Below are 18,145 nucleotides of genomic sequence, written 5' to 3' on the forward strand. Positions count from 1 at the left end.
GATGACCTGACGTCATGGAAGAAGGGACAGCAACAGACACAGGACCCAAGACTTTGTTAATCAGGCCGACTGAGGGCTTCCTGCAAGCAGGCAACCCAAATGTAATGACTGCAACAGTGAATACACTCGAACATCTACATTTATGGTAAGTGTACACAACTGTACTTTTCTAGACCTGCCCAGCACAGAACCCTAGCCATCCCCCCTATCTTAGAAGTGATGGATGATGTTTTCCATGAATCCAGCTTAGCCCCTGACATCCTCCCACCTGCTCCTAGTAAATCTGACAGGTGTTATAGAGTACCAGATTCTTTGTACCTGTACAGAAATCCTACTGCAGACTCAGAGGTCATTACACAGGGACCTAAAGGAGCTAGGCCTAGTTTCCTTCGCCTACTAAAGTCCCCTGCCAACAGCTTAATTCTTCCTTCCTGTCCTGACAGCCCATAGGGTTATGCATGCTTCAATACATGATCCCAAACAAATCTGCCTTCCCAATCCCCTGAATGGGTACTTGTCATTGGCCTGTCACTCACACCCACCCCCAACCATATCCCTGAGCACTTGGGTCACAAAACAAACCTGGTTCACATAAGTCAGAGTTAAGCCTTTATCTCTCTATGATGGATCTGGAATGTTGGAAATTTAGAAGGGGATTACAATTTTAGATAAAGTGTATACTTTAACATACAGACATTTGACTTGCTGTTCAGGAAGATAAGCAGCATGGATCTGAATAAATTCTTTACCAAATTGTTTCTTAAGTCAAGGAGTGTGTGTCTCTGAAGAAGACTGTTTCTTAGATACTGTGGAAGTTTGGTTGCACATGCGGAATGGGGTTCCTATTAGAACTCCGAACGCTTGAAATGTCGAATGTCATATGGTCGACACCATATGATCGACATTTCAAGAGTTCGAAGGTTAAACGTAATGGCGCCGTTTGGTGCAGAATGGGAGAATTTCCCTTTTCTACACTGAATACATAATAAATTGCTTAAAAAGCAATAAATCTTTGCTCATGTTTTTTTTCAGGAAGGGTTCCGAAACTTAAATTTCTAGTTCTTTTTCTTTCATTCTTTATCTTCATCCTGTGCTGTTTGTTGTTATCACTTCAGAAGTGATGTTATAAGTTTTACCCTTTTCCGTAACATTTCTATTGACTTTTGTGTTAGGAGCTTCATAAACTATGTATGCAATTGCGTACAGCTGATGTGAAGTGGAAACCATATCCCATAGCCATGTGCAATTCACAAAACCTCCTCTGACAGTTTCTGAATGTGTGCATAGTCTATAGGATCCATGTGTGGAATATATATTTGCAAATGGATGTTGGGAGGGTTTGGCATAATGGTTAAGGTCTTCGCGACACAAAATACAGAGTTTCATTCTGACCTCAGGTATTGGCTAGGCCTAAAAGATAACCATTTAAAATGTCAGGACCCGCTTCAGCGAGTCTTGAAATATGGAGACTGAATGGCTGAAAGAATGGGCTTGCATATACTAAGTTTGAGATGCCATTTCTTAGAATATTTTCTTTTCTTCAAGGTATGGCAATCTCGGAGTTGTTATTTATAAGTTCAAACGGGGTGGGGACCTTGCACCCACATAGGTAGTGCAGCGGGGCTTGCCTCCGCTGGCAAAAAAGACGTTTAAAGGAAAAGAGCGATTTTCGAGATTCACTGTTCTCCCTTGTTTTCAGTCTTTCTTTTTTGCTTGTCAACATTCCGTATTTCAAGTGACAAAATTTCATTAGGGAGCTGGCTAAAGATGGCCCAACAGGGCAGTTAGTCTGGTATTCATCTTTGAACCTATGAACCTCATTTTTCATCATTTCACACATGCTGTAACTGCAGAAATTAGCCATCAGTAATGTATGAAGATTGCACACAGAGTGCATTTGCAAATGAGAATGATTTCAGTAGCCATCAATTCACAAGTATTATAAAGTGAAAAATCCATGCATGGAGTATATTTGTAAGCAAAAGTAATGTCAGTGTTCCTCAGTTCACCGATGTTGTAACGTGTACTATAGCCATCAGTGAAGCATGAAATTTAGGGTATTCTAACTGCAGACTGCCCTCTAGAAAACAATGCTGAGGTTCCCTGATGACCAGGAAATGTGTTGAACTGGCCTAAGTAAAACAGTGTACTGTCAAACACATTATTCTTTTAAAATACCTTTATGAAAACATGCTGCCTCAGATCATAACGTGTTATAACTATGAGTCACAGAAACCAGTTGCTGCAATCAAACTCTGTAACACGCCTACACACACAATGACACAACATGAGTTCACTAGCCTGAAATACTCCCTTACCAGATCCATTCATTGAGTCAGAATGCAAATAAGTCCCATGCTGCACTCAGAACAAGGGGCAGTAAATTTTATGAGTAAGTCTTCCTTGGGACTGCAGCTAAAGAGGGAATCCAGAATGCTATGGAGACATACACTATTGGATGAATATTATGTATAGTGGGCAGAGTGGTATAAAGACACAGAACATTATGTCATCTATGCAAAATATTGCATGTATGACAGCGATGTCCATGTACAATCCACAGCAGTGTAGGCACAGTATACATACTGGTCCACACCCAGCTGCACAATGCTTGCAGGCAAAGAACAGACTGACAAATGGCATTACCTACAACTGCACTAACAGACACACACATTCACAGATGTGTGTGTGTGTGTGTGTGTGTGTGTGTGTGTGTGTGTGTGTGTGTGTGTGTGTATATATATATATATATATATATATATATATATATATATATATATGTGCACGCTATGTGTGATTATGTATAACTGCGTATCAACAATGGACATCACCATGCAGGTCCTTCATTACAAAAACTGTTAAGATGGGTCCTGTACAGTACATGAGGGTTTATCCCAAATACTAGGCAGCATTGCTGTCATTTGTAGGTACCTGCAGTGCAAACGTGTAGTCATGGGTAGTATGTGCCCTCACATGTGCAGCTGAAAATCTGAATTGCAATGCAAGCTGATCAACACACGTAAAAGTTCTGAGTGAGCATTTCATTTTACCTTGCAGCATTACTGTAAAAAATGAACTAACAACATGGTAAATAATAGTAACATTTTCACTATGTCTAAATGTATGACAGTGACAAGGTAATGTTCACATGCAATATTCAGTTTTTCAGGTGTAGGTTTGCCCAAGTGCCTGGTCGACCACATCCTTCCTTTAACTTAACTGCTTTTATGTAATCTGGGCTACTATTTCTATACTCATAGTACACAGACGATATCCATGATAAGTAGTGTGTTTGTGTGTGTGTGTGTGTGTGTGTGTGTGTGTGTGTGTGTGTGTGTGTGTGTGTGTGTGTGTGTGTGTGTGTGCGCGTGTGTGTGCGTGTGTGTGTGTGTGTGTGTGTGTGTGTGTGTGTGTGTGTGTGTGTGTGTGTGTGTGTGTGTGTGTGTGTGTGTGTGTGTGTGTGTGTGTGTTTGCATGTGTGTATATGTGTATGTGTGTAGTCTGATAGTGGTAATGTTTTTGTATAATTCTTGTTACTATCAAGCTGTGGACAGTCCATGTCATCACAGCTCCCTGTACCTGACCAGCACTAAGTCTGTAATCCCCTGGTCGATCATCCTTTCCCAGCTCCAGCAGAATATTGTCAGTTTTTGCACAGTTTATCTTTGACTGCTTGGTGCTTGGTGTGACATCTGGACAGAGGAAGGAGGACAAGGAGACCCAGTGGTGGAATGTGGAAGTATAGAAGAGTATACAGAGGAAGAGGCTGGCGAAGAAAAAGTGGGATTGTCAGAGAGATGAAGAAAGTAGACAGGAGTATAAGGAGATGAGGTGCATGGCAAAGAAAGAGGTGGCGAAGGCTAATTATAAGGCATATGGAAAGTTGTAGGAAAGGTTGGACACTAAAGAGTGAGTAAAGGACCTGTACCAATTGGCAAGACAGAGGGACCGAGCTGGGAAAGATGTGCAGCAGGTAAGGGTGATAAAGGATAGTGAGGGAAATGTACTCACAAACGAGGAGAGTGTGTTGAGCAGATGGAAAGAATACTTTGAGGGGCTGATGAATGAAGAGAATGAGAGAGAGAAGCTTGGATGATGTGGGGATAGTGAAACAGATTAACAATCAGGAAGTACGGACAGCTATGAAGAGGATGAAGAATGGAAAGGCTGTTGGTCCAGATGACATACCAGTGGAAGCATGGAGGTGCTTAGGAGAAATGGCAGTGGAGTTTTTAACCAGATTGTTTAATGAAATCTTGGAAAGTCAGAGGATGCCTGAGGAGTGGAGAAAAAGTGTTTTGGTACCTATTTTTAAGAATAAGGGTGATGTGCAGAGCTGCAGTAACTACAGAGGGATAAAACTGATCAGTCACAGCTTGAAGTTATGGGAAAGAGTGGAGGTGATGATTAGTGTTCAGCAGTATGGTTTCATGCCAGGAAGGAGCACTACAGATGCAATGTTTGCTCTGAGACTGTTGATGGAGAAATGCAGAGAAGGTCAGAAGGAGTTGCATTGTGTCTTTGTGGACTTGGAGAAAGCATGTGATAGGGTGCCTAGAGAGGAGTTGTGGTATTGTATGAGGAAGTCAGGAGTGGCAGAAAAGTGTGTAAGAGTGGTACAGGATATGTACGAGGGTAGTGTGACAGTAGTGAAGTTTGCAGTGGGAGTGACAGATACGTTTAAGGTGGAGGTAGGATTACATCAAGGATCAGCTCTCTGCCCTTTCTTATTTGCAATGGTGATGGACAGGTTGACAGACGAGATAAGACAGGAGGCCCCATGGACTATGATGTTTGCAGGTGACGTGATCTGTAGTGAGAGTAGGGGCAAAGTTGAGGAGACCCTGGAGAGGTGGAGATATGCTCTAGATAGGAGAGGAATGAAGGTCAGCAGGACTAAGACAGAATATGTGTGTGTGTGTGTGTGTGTGTGTGTGTGTGTGTGTGTGTGTGTGTGTGTGAATGAGAGGGAGGATAGAGGAATAGTGAGGATGCAGGGAGTAGAGTTGGCAAAGGTGGATGAGTTTAAGTACTTGGGATCAACAGTTCAGAGTAATGGTGAGTGTGGAAGAGAGGTGAAGAAGAGAGTACAGGCAGGGTGGAATGGGTAGAGAAGAGTGTCAGGAGTAATTTATGATAGATGGGTATAAGTAAGAGTGAAAGGGAAAGTCTACAAGAGGGTAGTGAGGCCAGCTATGTTGTATGGGTTGGAGACGGTGGCATTGACAAAAAGGCAGGAGTCAGAGCTGGATGTGGCAGAGTTAAAGATGTTAATATTTGCACTGTTGTGACAAGGATGGACAGGATTAGGAATCAGTATATTAGAGGGTCAGCTCAGGTTGGACGGTTTGGAGACAAAGTCAGAGAGGCGAGATTGCTTTGGTTTGGACATGTGTTGAGGAGGGATGCTGGGTATATTAGGAAAAGGATGCTAAGGATGCAGCTGCCAGGTAAGAGGAAAAGAGGAAGGCCTAAGATAAGGTTTATGGATGTGGTGAGAGAGGACATGCAGGTGGTTGGTGTGACAGGGCAAGATGTAGAGGACAGGAAGAAATGGAAACAGATGATCCGCTGTGGCGACCCCTAACGGGGACAGCCAAAAGAGAAGAAGATCTTTGACTGCTTGTATTTTTTCTTGTCTTCTCCTCACCCCATCTCTCCAATTTATGAGTGAACTGACCTAAAGATGTACATAGGCTTCATTTCCGGTTATCTCCTAGTTTAAGAGTGCCTACCTAGTCAATAAAAACATACATGAAATGTTTTTTATTTATTCATTTATAATTTGTCCGAAAAAGCAGATGTTCGGTCATGTCTAATGCCTCAACAGTGGCCTATGTATGCTTTTTTTGCCAATGATTTTCACAGAGGCTTGCTCTGTGTATGCTTTGGCACTTTCTTTGGTCACATTGTAGGTCACATGTATTCAGTAATCCATTTATGTCTTTTATGATGTACAAGTGGTATTTTTTGTATTTTCAACCCAGGAGCATCTTAGACAGATGGTTAATAAATATTATGTAATGTATGCATTGTACTGAAAGCCTTATAGTGAGGTATAAGACACCAGATTTTTTACCTGCCTTCTTTGCCAGTACGTGTTATGGGAAACCTTTGCAGAACTGTTTGCATGCATTACTTCCTTAGTGTTTTCCTGTGAATAAATGTTTAGAGCATTAATGTTAATTGTTATGAATGTGTTCTCAGCTACAGGAACTATTTCTTCAGTAACAATCAGACCGTCTCCTGCCAATGTGAGAGAAGGAGAGACAATACTTCTTGAATGTTTGGTCACCGGCAGTCCTCAGCCTATGGTTATATGGTACAGGGAAAGAGGAACTCTCTCTTCTAATCACCAGGTACTGAATTGCTTAAAGGGTCTCGTGACATTTCAGCCTTAATGGGTAACAGTGTTTGCAAACAGAAATGGTGTTTGCATGTGATATTTATTACTGTGTTAAGAGGTTCAAAGCAGTTTTTAGGAAATACTGACTGACGATATTGTTCTGCACATGCAGTTTTATATTACAAGGCTATTGCTTATTCTTAATTTTTTTGGATTGCTTCAAATTAGTAAGTAGCACATCAGCTGTGAAGAAATTTATTGCAATAGCAGATTAAGGCCCATCAGCAACTGAGGTTGGAGGTCGGCATAATACTGGAGGTATTTATCTCACAAACATAAAGTATGGGGTTTGATTCTCACTTTTGAGGGAAATTGGCTAAACTTAAAAAATGGCCTTCAGTGGCATTTAGCGTAGTACTTCTTACAGTTGAAAAGGAAATAAACTGCAACAGCTGTTAGCCTAAGCCATCCTGTGGTAGTTTACCTGATGCAGTAATATTTCAGAAGTAAATATTACAGTCATTTTTTTCATATACTGAGGATTTTAAAATCATTTAGCATGCTGTATTTGTATGCTAATACTCTGAAGTATGCATGTATACTTGTCTAATATAACAGTTGTTTCAAATGAATTGTTTGTTAACCCATTTTTGAAATGTATCTGCTGCCTGTCTGATTAGAATTGTTTCTGTCACCATTCAATTTCTGTATCATAATCATTGTAGATGTGTCTTATCAACATCATAGATGTTCTTCGTGTTTCACTGTTGCAGTCATCACATTTGGGTTTACTGCTTGCAGTAGCCCTCAGTTGGCCTGATTATCAAAGTCTTGGGTCCTGCATCGGTTGCTGTCTCATTTTCCATGATGTCAGGTAGTCAGGGGTATAAAGCATGCAGCCGACGGCATTACATCAGTCTTTCTTGCCGTGCGGTGCCCGAAGCAAAAGCAGTTCGCAAGTGCCTGTCAGCCGACTCCTGAAATTTTCATTTTCAAGTTTCAGATCTGAAGTCTTCAACTAAGCTAAGTACCCCGTTGGGGAACCTTTTCCTTGCTCTAAACCGATGTCAGTAAAAGTTAATAATTGTATTTCTTGTGGAAAGCAAATACCTCATAAAGATTTTCATTCGTACTGTATTCCTTGCTTAGGCCCAGACCACAACGTACCTCCTGTTGGTTTTGTGCCTTATTCAAACCTAGAACTATTCGTCATCGGTTTATTTACGCTTCTAAATATTTTGGTACTTAGTTTAATTATCCAGAAATGGCTTTGGTAACCCACCCGACTACTGACATTCCAAAAAAAACATAAAGAAAAAGACAGAGACAGACCGCATAGATCCAAAGCTGCCGACGACGCTTCTCCTAAGCTAGTCGCCAGTTCACCGGTACTCAGTGAGGCACTTTCGCAGTCCCTGATACCCACAACTTCAGATTCACAGGCCTCTACTGAGACCCATTCAGAGTCCAGTATGCCTCTAGATGCATCTTCAACTGTGGAACCTGCAGATATCTCTACCTTGGATGGGTCCGGAGCCGCTCTGCAGGCACCGGCTTCTGAGGGTGTATTCAGGCCTACTGACTTGCATATTAAACCGACACCATCTTCTACTTCAAGGCCTAAAACTCAGTCCATGCTTAGAAAACCGATGCCCAGACCACATGGACAGGCCCCTATGCCTAAATAACAAATGATAAGAATGGCTGAAGACCTTATTACATTAATCAGGGGAAGCCACCCTTCCCCCTCTAAGAGAACTAGGACTGATTTTCCTTCTGATTCTTCTGATCAGGACTCTGAAATTTCTGTTTCTTCTGATGACTGGGATTTACCCCTATCTACATATGAGGATTCTTATGCAGAGGACTCCATTCCGTCTGCTTCCCCTCCAGAGGATTTCTCTTTTGGTGAAACCTTGCATACTCTTAGGGAGCATTTTCACTGGGAAAGCCAGGATTACTCTTGACTCCAAAAAGAGGCTTAGGGATTTCTTACTCCTGCCCCAACACAAGCCTTTACCTATCCCTCCTGTACTGGACATAGTTGATGATGCCTTCTTAGAATCTAGCCTGACCCCTGACTCTTTACTTCCTGCTTCCAGAAAACCTGATAGGTATTACTGGATTCCTGACTCTCACAAGCTCCTCTTTAAAAATCCTACTGCGGATCCTGAGACCATTTTACAGGGACCCAAGGGCATTAAGGCTACTACTGCCAAAAATCCTACCCCCTCTGATTGAGATTCCAGGGCGCTGGATAGATGGGGTAAGAAGGTATACACTTCTGCAACCTTGGCCATTAGGGCCTTAAACTGCCAGTTTCGTATGTTAAAGTATCAGCAGCATATTACTGGATTACTTAAACAGAAAATTATGTTGATTCCTGACTGTGCTGAAAATAAAGATTTACAGAATTTCATGCATTCTGCTGAACAAGTTGGAAAACATACTTTGCAATGTGGTTTTGATTCATCAGAGGCATCTTGCAGGGCTGCTGCCACTGGGTCTGTACTTTGAAGGCATGCTTGGCTTAAGGAGCAACCTTTGCCAGATCATGTTAAAGCTAAATTGCTGGATGCTCCCTTAAACCAAGACCACCTTGGCAACAAAGCAGAAGAAGTACTTAAAAAGATGGAGGAAAAAGCTAAATCTATGTAAACTGTTAAAGATTTCCTGCAAGTACAGCCTCCCAGATTTAGTAGGCATTGGCCCTCTAAAAATTGGTCCTTTCCTGCCTCTTCCAGCCCTTTTCAGTCCAAACCCAGAACCAGCAGAACACCCAGGCTTCAGACCCAAGGTACTCACAGGACTAAGCAGTGGGGGGGCTCCCACTTCCAAAGCAGGGAGTAGTAAGACTCCCCCCTGTGGTAAACTGTCTCAATGACTTAACTTTAAACCTTCCAAGCCCTGCACAACTTACTGATGTTCATCGTGTTTCACTGTTGCAGTCATTACATTTGGGTTGTCCTGCTGGCAGGCAACCCGCAGTCGGCCCGAGTTCCAAAGTCTTGGTCCGGTGTCGGTTCCTGTCGCCTCTTCTCTGACGTCAGTGCGCCAGGGGTGTAAAGGTTGCAACCAATGCCATTTTCTTCAGTCTTTCTTGCCGCGCGGTGCCCGAAGCAAAAGCAGTTCGCAAGTGCCGGTCGGCCGACTCCTGAGATTTTCAAAATTGAATTTCAGAACCAAAGTCTTCAATAAAGCTAAGTACCCCGTTGGGGAAACTTTTTCTTGCTCCAGTCTGATGTCAGTAAAAGTTAATAATTGTATTTCTTGTGGGAAGCAAATACCTCATAAGGACTTTCACTCTTACTGTATTCCTTGCCTAGGCCCTGACCACGACGTTACTAGTTGTCGGTTTTGTGCTAGATTCAATAAACAAACTATTAAATGTCAGTTTGATTTTGCTCTACATTATTTTGGCCGAAGGTTTAATTGCATAATGCCATCGGAACAACCGATGACCGCAGTTTATAAAAAACGCAAAGACAAAGAAAAGGGCAGGCATCCAAGGTCCAAAACCGACGACGAAGCCTCTCCTGAGCCAGTCGCCGGTTCTCAGTGAGGCGCTTTCACAGCCCCTGACACCCGCTACCTCAGAGCCACAGGCCATAACCGACAGCCACGTGGAGACACCGAGGCCTGTGGAAACTCAACCCTCAAATGGGTCCGGAGCCGCTGAGCAGGCATCGGCTTCTGAGGGTGTTTTCAGACCTTCACAGCTTACAATTAAGCCCACTACAGCAGCAAAGGCAAAGTCAAAAACACCATTAAAGACAAAGAAACAAGTACAGCATTCTCCAGAACAGTCATCCATGCCAAAGAAACAGATGCTTAAAATGGCCGAAGACCTAATTACCTTAATCAGGGGTTCCCATTCCCCCCCCCCCCGACAAAAGGCCTAGGCAGGATAGTAATTATGACTCCTCTGACCAGGTTTCCATTTCCTCTGATTCCTCTTCTGATCAGGGATATTCTCTCCCTCCCTATGAGGACTCTGATGCAGAAGAGTCCATACCTTCATCCTCTCCGCCTTAGGATTATTCTTTTGGGGAAACCCTGCACACCATAAGGGAGCATTTCCATTGGGAGAGCCAAGATTATTCTGAATCCAAGAAAAGGCTCAGAGACCTCCTTTTATTGCCTCAGCACTGGCCCCTGGCTATCCCCCATGTGCTTGATATTGTTGATGATGTTTTTTCTGAATCCAGTATGTCTCCTGATTCTTTACCCCCTGCACCAGTCAAGCAGATAGGTACTACAGAGTCCCTGACTCTCATAAATTTCTTTACAAAAACCCCACTGCAGACCCAGAAACAATTTCCCAGGGTCCTAAAGGGGTTAAGGCTTCTACTGCTAAAAATCCTGTCCCCTCGGATAGGGATTCCAGAGCTCTGGACAGATGGGGGAAAAACGTTTACACTTCTGCTACTTTAGCTGTAAGACCTTTAAACTGTCAGTTTCACATGCTTAAATACTAACAGTACGTCGTGTCTTTGTTAAAGCAGAAAATGGTTTCAAATACAGAAGGTTCTGACAGTAAAGAAATGCAGGATTTATTGCATGCAATTGAACAAGTGGGAAAGCATACTCTGCAATGTGGTTTTGATTCATTAGAGGCTTATTGTAGAGCCGCAGTTAAAGGCTCTGATATTCGTAGGCATGCTTGGTTGAAAGAACAAAATTTACCTGACCATGTTAAAGTAAAATTATTGGATGCCCCATTACAGCATGATACTTTGTTTGGTGTTAAGGCAGAAGAGGTGTTAAAGAAAATGGAAGATAAAGCAAAGTCAATGCAGACAGTGAAAGATTTCTTAGGTTCAACCATCTAGATTTAGCAGAAACTGGCCTTCAATAAATTGGTCCTTTCCAGTGTCAGATAGGCCACAAAGAGGCAGATACAGACACCAAAGAGGCAGATCACAGCCCCAAGGTTCCTACAGACCTAAGCAATGGGGTGCTTCCACCCCCAAAGGAGGGGAAGACAAATCACAACCTTATAGGAAACAGTCCCAATGACTTCCCTCTTCAAATGCCAAGCACTTACCTCTTGACAGCACCCCTAGGGGGGAAGCTAGCACTTTTCTCAAAAAAGTGGCATATGATTACCCAGGACCAATGGGTGCTGAATATTGTTTCTCAGGGTCACAGGTTCCACTTCCACATGCTTCCAAAACCAAAAGTTATGCCAGACCTGCCACAAAACCAATGGGCAGAGGCACAAAAACAGATTGCTGCTCTTATGGACATGGGAGCTATTCAAAAAGTTCCACAGCAAGAACATGGACAAGGATTTTACTCATGACTTTTCTTAGTACCCAGAAAGAACAAAGCCTGGAGACCAATACTGGACCTGTCAATCCTAAATACTTTCCTGGATGTTCCAAAATTCAAAATGTTAACACTACAGCAACTTCTGCCCATGCTGGGCAAAAAGGCTTGGCTAGTTACTTTGGACCTCAAGGAGGCATACCTGCATGTCCCAATCAGACAATCTTGCAGAAGATACCTCAGATTCATAGCAGGCTCAATGTATTACCAATTCTCTGCACTGCCCTTTGGCTTATCTACTGCGCCCAGGGTCTTCACAAAATGCCTGGCACCAGTAATTGCATTTTGCAGACAAAAAGGAATTCAAATATATTCCTTCTTGGACGACTGTCTTATTCAAGCAGAGAGCAAGGACATTCTTCTAAAGCATCTGGCATTTGTAAAAAGATTGCTAATTTGCCTAGGGTACACAGTAAACGAAAAGAAATCAAAACTAGTGCCCTCTCAAGAGATAATATTCCTGGGTGCAAGCTTAAATACAACTGCCCAGATGGCTTATCTCATGCCAGACGAACAAAGGCAACCGACTCATTACTTTCAAATGATGGCAACAAAAACCCAGCTTCCTGCAAGAAAAATTCTGCAGGCCCTGGGCTTCATGGCATCCTGCATGCTACTAATTCCATATGCAAAACTGCATATGAGGAAACTACAATGGTACCTAAAAAGTGTTTGGACTCAGCATTGTCACAGCCTGGAGACAATCATAACCTTAATTCCCTGCTTACAACAGGAGTTTCGATGGTGGGCCCAAGCATGTCACCACAACAAGGGACAGCCTTTCACTTTACCCACAGCCAGGCAGACAATAACAACAGATGCATCAGATTATGCCTGGGGGGCACATATGGCAGGAAAATGTATTCAGGGCACATGGACCAAGGAACAAATGCATCTTCACATGAATCAAAAAGAGATGATAGCTGTACAGAATGCCCTGACAGCTTTCAAGGACCTAATACATCCAGGACAGCTATTAATAAAGACGGACAATACCACAGTTATGTGGTACATAAACAAGCAAGGGGGTACACATTCTTACCCCATATGCAGACAAGCCATGACTTTGTGGAACACAGCACTGACCTATCAAGTACATCTGCAGGCACAATTCCTGCCAGGAAAAAAAAACACACTGGCAGACGAACTAAGCAGAAATCTCATGGATCCTCATGAATGCAAGCTCAATCCACAAGTATTCAGCATGATAACAAGGAAATGGTGACGCCCAGACATAGATCTCTTTGCCTCCCCCCACAATTACCAATTACAGAAATTTTGCACAAGAACTTATCACTCTCAAGCATGGAAAGTGGATGCTCTTTCATTCAGCTGGATAGGCCTGACAGTCTATGCCTTCCCTCCGATGCCTCTTCTCACCAAGATGTTACTAGAAGTCAGACAAGAAAGGCCAAGAATGATCCTGATTGCACCAGATTGGCCACGCCAGCACCGGTACCCAATCCTAAAGAATTTGTTTCAAGGCCCAGCTTGGCTTCTACCTCAAATGCCTCATCTTCTGACACAACAAGACAAATAGATTATGCACAGTCAACTCAGAACCTTAAACTTGGCAGCATGACAGATAATGTAGCCACTCAGACTGCACCTCTCTCTAAAGATGTTATGGATGTCATTTTAGAAGCCAGGAGGCCCAGCACTAGGAAATCTTATGCAGAAAAATGGAAGAGATTCTGTGCTTGGAACCAGGCACAAGGGCTCGAACCACTTGTCCCTAATATACCTCAGATTTTACAATACTTAACTGAGATGTTGGACAAAGGCTTATCTTTCTCATCTATTAAAATCCATGCCTCTGCCATTTCAGCTCATTACAATATGGAGCCTCCTATTTTTTCACATCCTCTACTACAACAGTACCTCAGAGGGGCAGAAAATATAAGACCCCCAAGGAGAGCACCAGTTCCTACTTGGGACCTCAATTTTTTTTTAGAAAAACTCACACTGCCTCCTTTTGAACCAGCCAGCACAGCTGATCTAAAATTCTTGTCATGGAAAACTGCTCTGCTCCTAGCAATAACTTCTGCAAGAAGAGTCTCAGAGTTACAGGCATTAATGGCTGTGGAACCTTTCCTCATTTTTCATCAGGACAGGGTGTCTTAGGACAAACCCAACATTCATGCCAAAGGTGGTCTCCAATGTGGCCTTAAACCAAACCATTAATTTACCTACTTTTTACCCAAATCCCCAGAATAAAGGGGAGAGACGTCTGCACGCTTTGGATATACACAGACAGCTATGATTCTATTTGGACAAAACAAATGCTTTCAGAAAAACTGAGCAACCATTTGTAGAATATGCTGCAGTATCACAAGGAAAGCCTATTACAAAGCAGACAATCTCGAAATGGATAGGACACTGCATCCGCTTCTGTTATGCACAACATGGCAAATCAGTGCCTAAGGGCATTAGACCTCATTCTACCAGAGCAGCAGCCACTTCAGCAGCTTTCCTCAGAGGAGTACCAACCAAAAACATTTTAGAAGCTGCAACCTGGAGCTCAGTGCGCACTTTCACCAAGCACTACCACTTACCTCTCTACTCTAAATCCAGAGCAGGCTTTGCCACTGCAGTTCTGCAGGGCTTGTTAGCCTCTCCAAATCCAATTTAGACCCAGCCACCCAACCTCAGCTTTGGGATTCTACCCAAGTGTAATGACTGCAACAGTGAAACATGATGAACATAGTACAGATGTTCATCGTGCATACAGCTGCAGTCATAACAGATGGGTTCTTCTGCCATCAGGCGGGTCCTCGGTCGGCCGAATTCCAAAGTCTAGGTCCGGTGTCGGTTGTCATCGCTTCTTCCCTGACGTCAGTGTGACAGGGGTATAAAGGAACCAGCCAACGCCATTTTCTTCAGTCTTTCTTGCCGTGCGGTGCCCGAAGCAGAAGCAGTTCGCAAGTGCCAGTCGGCCAGCTCCTGAGATTACGAAAATTTGGAAACCGAAGTCTTCTTGAAAGCTAAGTATCCCGTTGGGGAAACATTTCTTGCCTCAGACCGATGTCAGACAAAGTTAATAATTGTATTTCTTGTGGGAAGCAAATACCACATAAGGATTTACATTCCCTCTGTATACTTTGTTTAGGCCCAGACCACGACGTCTTGGTCTGTCACTTTTGTGCTACATTCAACAAACGCACCATTAAGCGTCGGGCGGAGTTCGGCCAGCATTATTTTGGGAAAGCATTTAACTATATTATGTCGTCGGATACTCCGACTCCAGTTTTGTCTAAAAAACGCAAAGATAAGGACCGACACACGAGGTCCGCGGCCTCTACCGACACCACGCCAAAGCCGACTACACGTGGTCCAGTTCTCAGCGAGGTGCCTACACAGCCCCTGACTACCAACGACACTTCTTTGACGGTGTCTCCTGTGCCCGAGGTCACAGGTTCCTCGGCCCACACCCCGACTACAGATACCGAAGCCACTCTTGGCATTGAAACTCAGAATGTGGACAGGTCCACCTCCACTCAAGGTGTCTTCAGACCTTCCTCTTCTTTCTCCATCAAGGCTTTCATTAAGTCTAAAGCAACCATGCACTCTAAGAGACCAGCTACACAGGGCCCATCTCCAGGCCCCATGCCTAAGAAACAGATGCTCAAAATGGCTGAGGATTTGCTCAGGATTGAGGGTGGCCTAATGGTTAAGGTGTTTGCCTTAAAACACAAGGTGCAGGGTTTGAGTCTCACAAGGGATAATTGGCTAGGCTTACAATGGCTCGCAAGGGCAGTTAGCTTAGTACTAACCTATGAACCTATGAACCTACTCTTATCAGAGGTTCTCAGCCCCCACCGGACAAAAGGCCCAGAGTGGAGGAAGATTCCCCCTCCTCTGATCAGGGCTCCATTATTTCAGAGCACTCTGATGATCAGGAACGTTCTTACTCCCCTTTTGAAGACTCTGATGTGGAGGAGTCCATCTCTTCTGTATCCCCCCTGAGGATTACTCATTTGGGGAAACTTTGCATACCTTAAGGGAACACTTCCACTGGGAAGGCCAAGATTATTCAGATTCCAAGAAAAGGCTTAGGGAATTTCTCTTGCTACCTCAGCACAGGCCTCTAGCTATACCTCCTGTCTTGGACATCCTAGATGATGTTTACTCGGAGGCCTGCCTTAACCCGGACTCTCTACCTCCAGCTCCAGTTAAGCCTGACAGGTACTACAGGGTTCCTGACTGACACCAATTTCTATACAAAAGCCATGCTGCTGACCCAGAAACCATCTCACAGGGCCCCAAGGGAGTTAAGGCCTCCATTGCTAAAAATCCATTACCTTCCGAGAGAGATTCCAGATCCTTAGAAAGGTGGGGAAAAAAGGTATATACCTCGGCTACCTTAACCATGAGGGCCTTAAACTGTCAGTTCCATATGCTAAAATACCAACAGTTTTTGTTATCACAATTGAAAAGTAAAATGTCACAACCTGAACAACCAGACTTGAAGGAGTTGCAGGATTTGATGCATAGTGCAGAACAAGTGGGTAAGCATACCTTACAATGTAGTTTTGATGCTCTAGAGGCCTCATGTAGAGCTGCTGTTACAGGATCAATCATACGTAGGCATGCCTGGCTCAAGGAACAAGCCTTGCCTGATCATGTCAAAGCTAAATTACTAGATGCCCCTCTTCAAAAGGATGTACTATTTGGTGCTAATGCTGAGGAGGTATTAAGGAAAATGGAGGAAAAGGCTAAATCAATGCAAACTGTGAAAGATTTTCTACAGGTACAACCCCACGTTTAGTAGAAATTGGCCTTCCAAAACTGGTCCTTTCCTGCCACGGACAGACCCCAAAGAGGCAGATACAGGCGCCCGAGGGGCAGAGGACAATCCCAAGGATCGTTTAGAGGCAGACAATGGCAAGCTACTACACAAAGAGGTGGTGAGGATAACTCGCAATCTTTCAGAAACAAACCCAATGACTTTCCCCTTTGCATGCCAACCAAGTCTCAAATGGCAGCCCCCTTAGGAGGAAAGCTGGCATTATTTTCAAAAAATTGGCATATTGTCACAAAGGACAAATGGATCCTGGACATTATAAACAGAGGCTAAAAATTCCATTTTCACACCCTTCCAAAAATGAGAGGCATGCCAAACCTGCCACACAATCAAAGGGCAGAGGCACAAAGGCAAATTACAGATCTCATAAACATGAAAGCTATTCAAGAGGTACCTACGCACGAACAAGGTCAAGGTTTTTATTCCAGGCTATTTCTGGTACCAAGGAAGGGAAAAGATTGGAGACCTATTTTGGACCTATCCATCCTAAACACATTTCTACTCGTACCAAAATTCAAGATGCTCACTCTACAGCAACTTCTTCCTATACTGGGCAAGGAGTCTTGGCTGGTAACATTGGACCTCAAGGAGGCATACCTGCATGTCCCAATCAGACAAAATTGCAGAAGGTACCTCAGATTTCTTGCAGGTTCAACCCATTATCAATTCTCTGCATTGCCCTTTGGCTTATCTACTGCACCCATAGTATTCACGAAATGCCTGGCATCAGTAATTGCCTACTGCAGACTTCAAGGGATACAAATATACCCCTATTTGGACGACTGCCTGATCCAAGCGGACAGCAAGCACATTCTTCTGAAACATCTGGCTTATGTAATAATGTTGTTGAACTCTCTGGGATACACAGTCAACAAAAAGAAATCAAGGCTAATACCCTCTCGGAAGATAATTTTCCTGGGTGCCAATTTGGACACAAACACCCAGATGGCCTACCTCACGCCAGAGAAGCAGGGGCAACTAATTCAATACTTCAGAACACTAGCAAATTGCACCAGGCTGACTGCAAGGAAAATCCTGCAGGCTCTAGGATTCATGACATCTTGCATCTTACTAATCCCATGTGCAAAACTGCAGAGGACAAATTATCTACATCCAAACCTGATTAACCACAATGTTCATATGTCTGTTATGTACTTTCCGCTGAAAATGGACAAATAATAAAATAAATATGAGGAAACTACAATGGTACCTGAAAAACATATGGTCTCAACACAGCCACAGTTTGGAAACAATAATACCACTAATTCCATGTCTGCAAAAGGAATTTCTGTGGTGGGCTCAAGCATGTCAAACAAACACAGGTCTTCCATTCAGCAAGCCTCAAGCAAATCAATTCATCGCAACAGACGCCTAGGACTATGCCTGGGGGGTGCACATGACAGATCGGTGCATTCAGGGCAAATGGTCCCAAAAAGAAAAGCACCTTCACATCAATCAAAATGAAATGCTAGCAGTAATAAATGCTATTATAGCTTTCAAGGACCTTCTACAACCAGGTCAACTATTGATAAGAACAGACAACACCACAGTTATGTGGTACATAAACAAACAGGGAGGAACACATTCTTACCCCCTATGCAGACTGGCCATGTCACTTTGGAACAAGTACAGTACTTGCCAGGCAAGGAAAACACGTTGCAGAC

At 43.5% G+C, this 18,145-nt stretch overlaps 1 protein-coding gene across 11 annotated transcripts in view; it reads left to right on the forward strand.

The window, feature by feature from the left end:
* The window catches only part of HSPG2 (heparan sulfate proteoglycan 2), a 2,126,006-nt gene that overhangs the window by 1,567,623 nt on the left and 540,238 nt on the right, over positions 1-18,145 (forward strand). For all 11 annotated transcript variants that reach the window (XM_044063227.1, XM_044063230.1, XM_044063231.1 and 8 more), the window contains one exon: positions 6,208-6,359. In XM_044063227.1, the coding sequence (XP_043919162.1) occupies positions 6,208-6,359 (152 nt within the window). The remainder of the gene's footprint in view (positions 1-6,207; positions 6,360-18,145) is intronic.

Source organism: Protopterus annectens, chromosome 2.part1, assembly GCF_019279795.1.
Source record: "Protopterus annectens isolate FY-2018-M chromosome 2.part1, PAN1.0, whole genome shotgun sequence".
Lineage (NCBI taxonomy): Eukaryota > Metazoa > Chordata > Ceratodontiformes > Protopteridae > Protopterus > Protopterus annectens.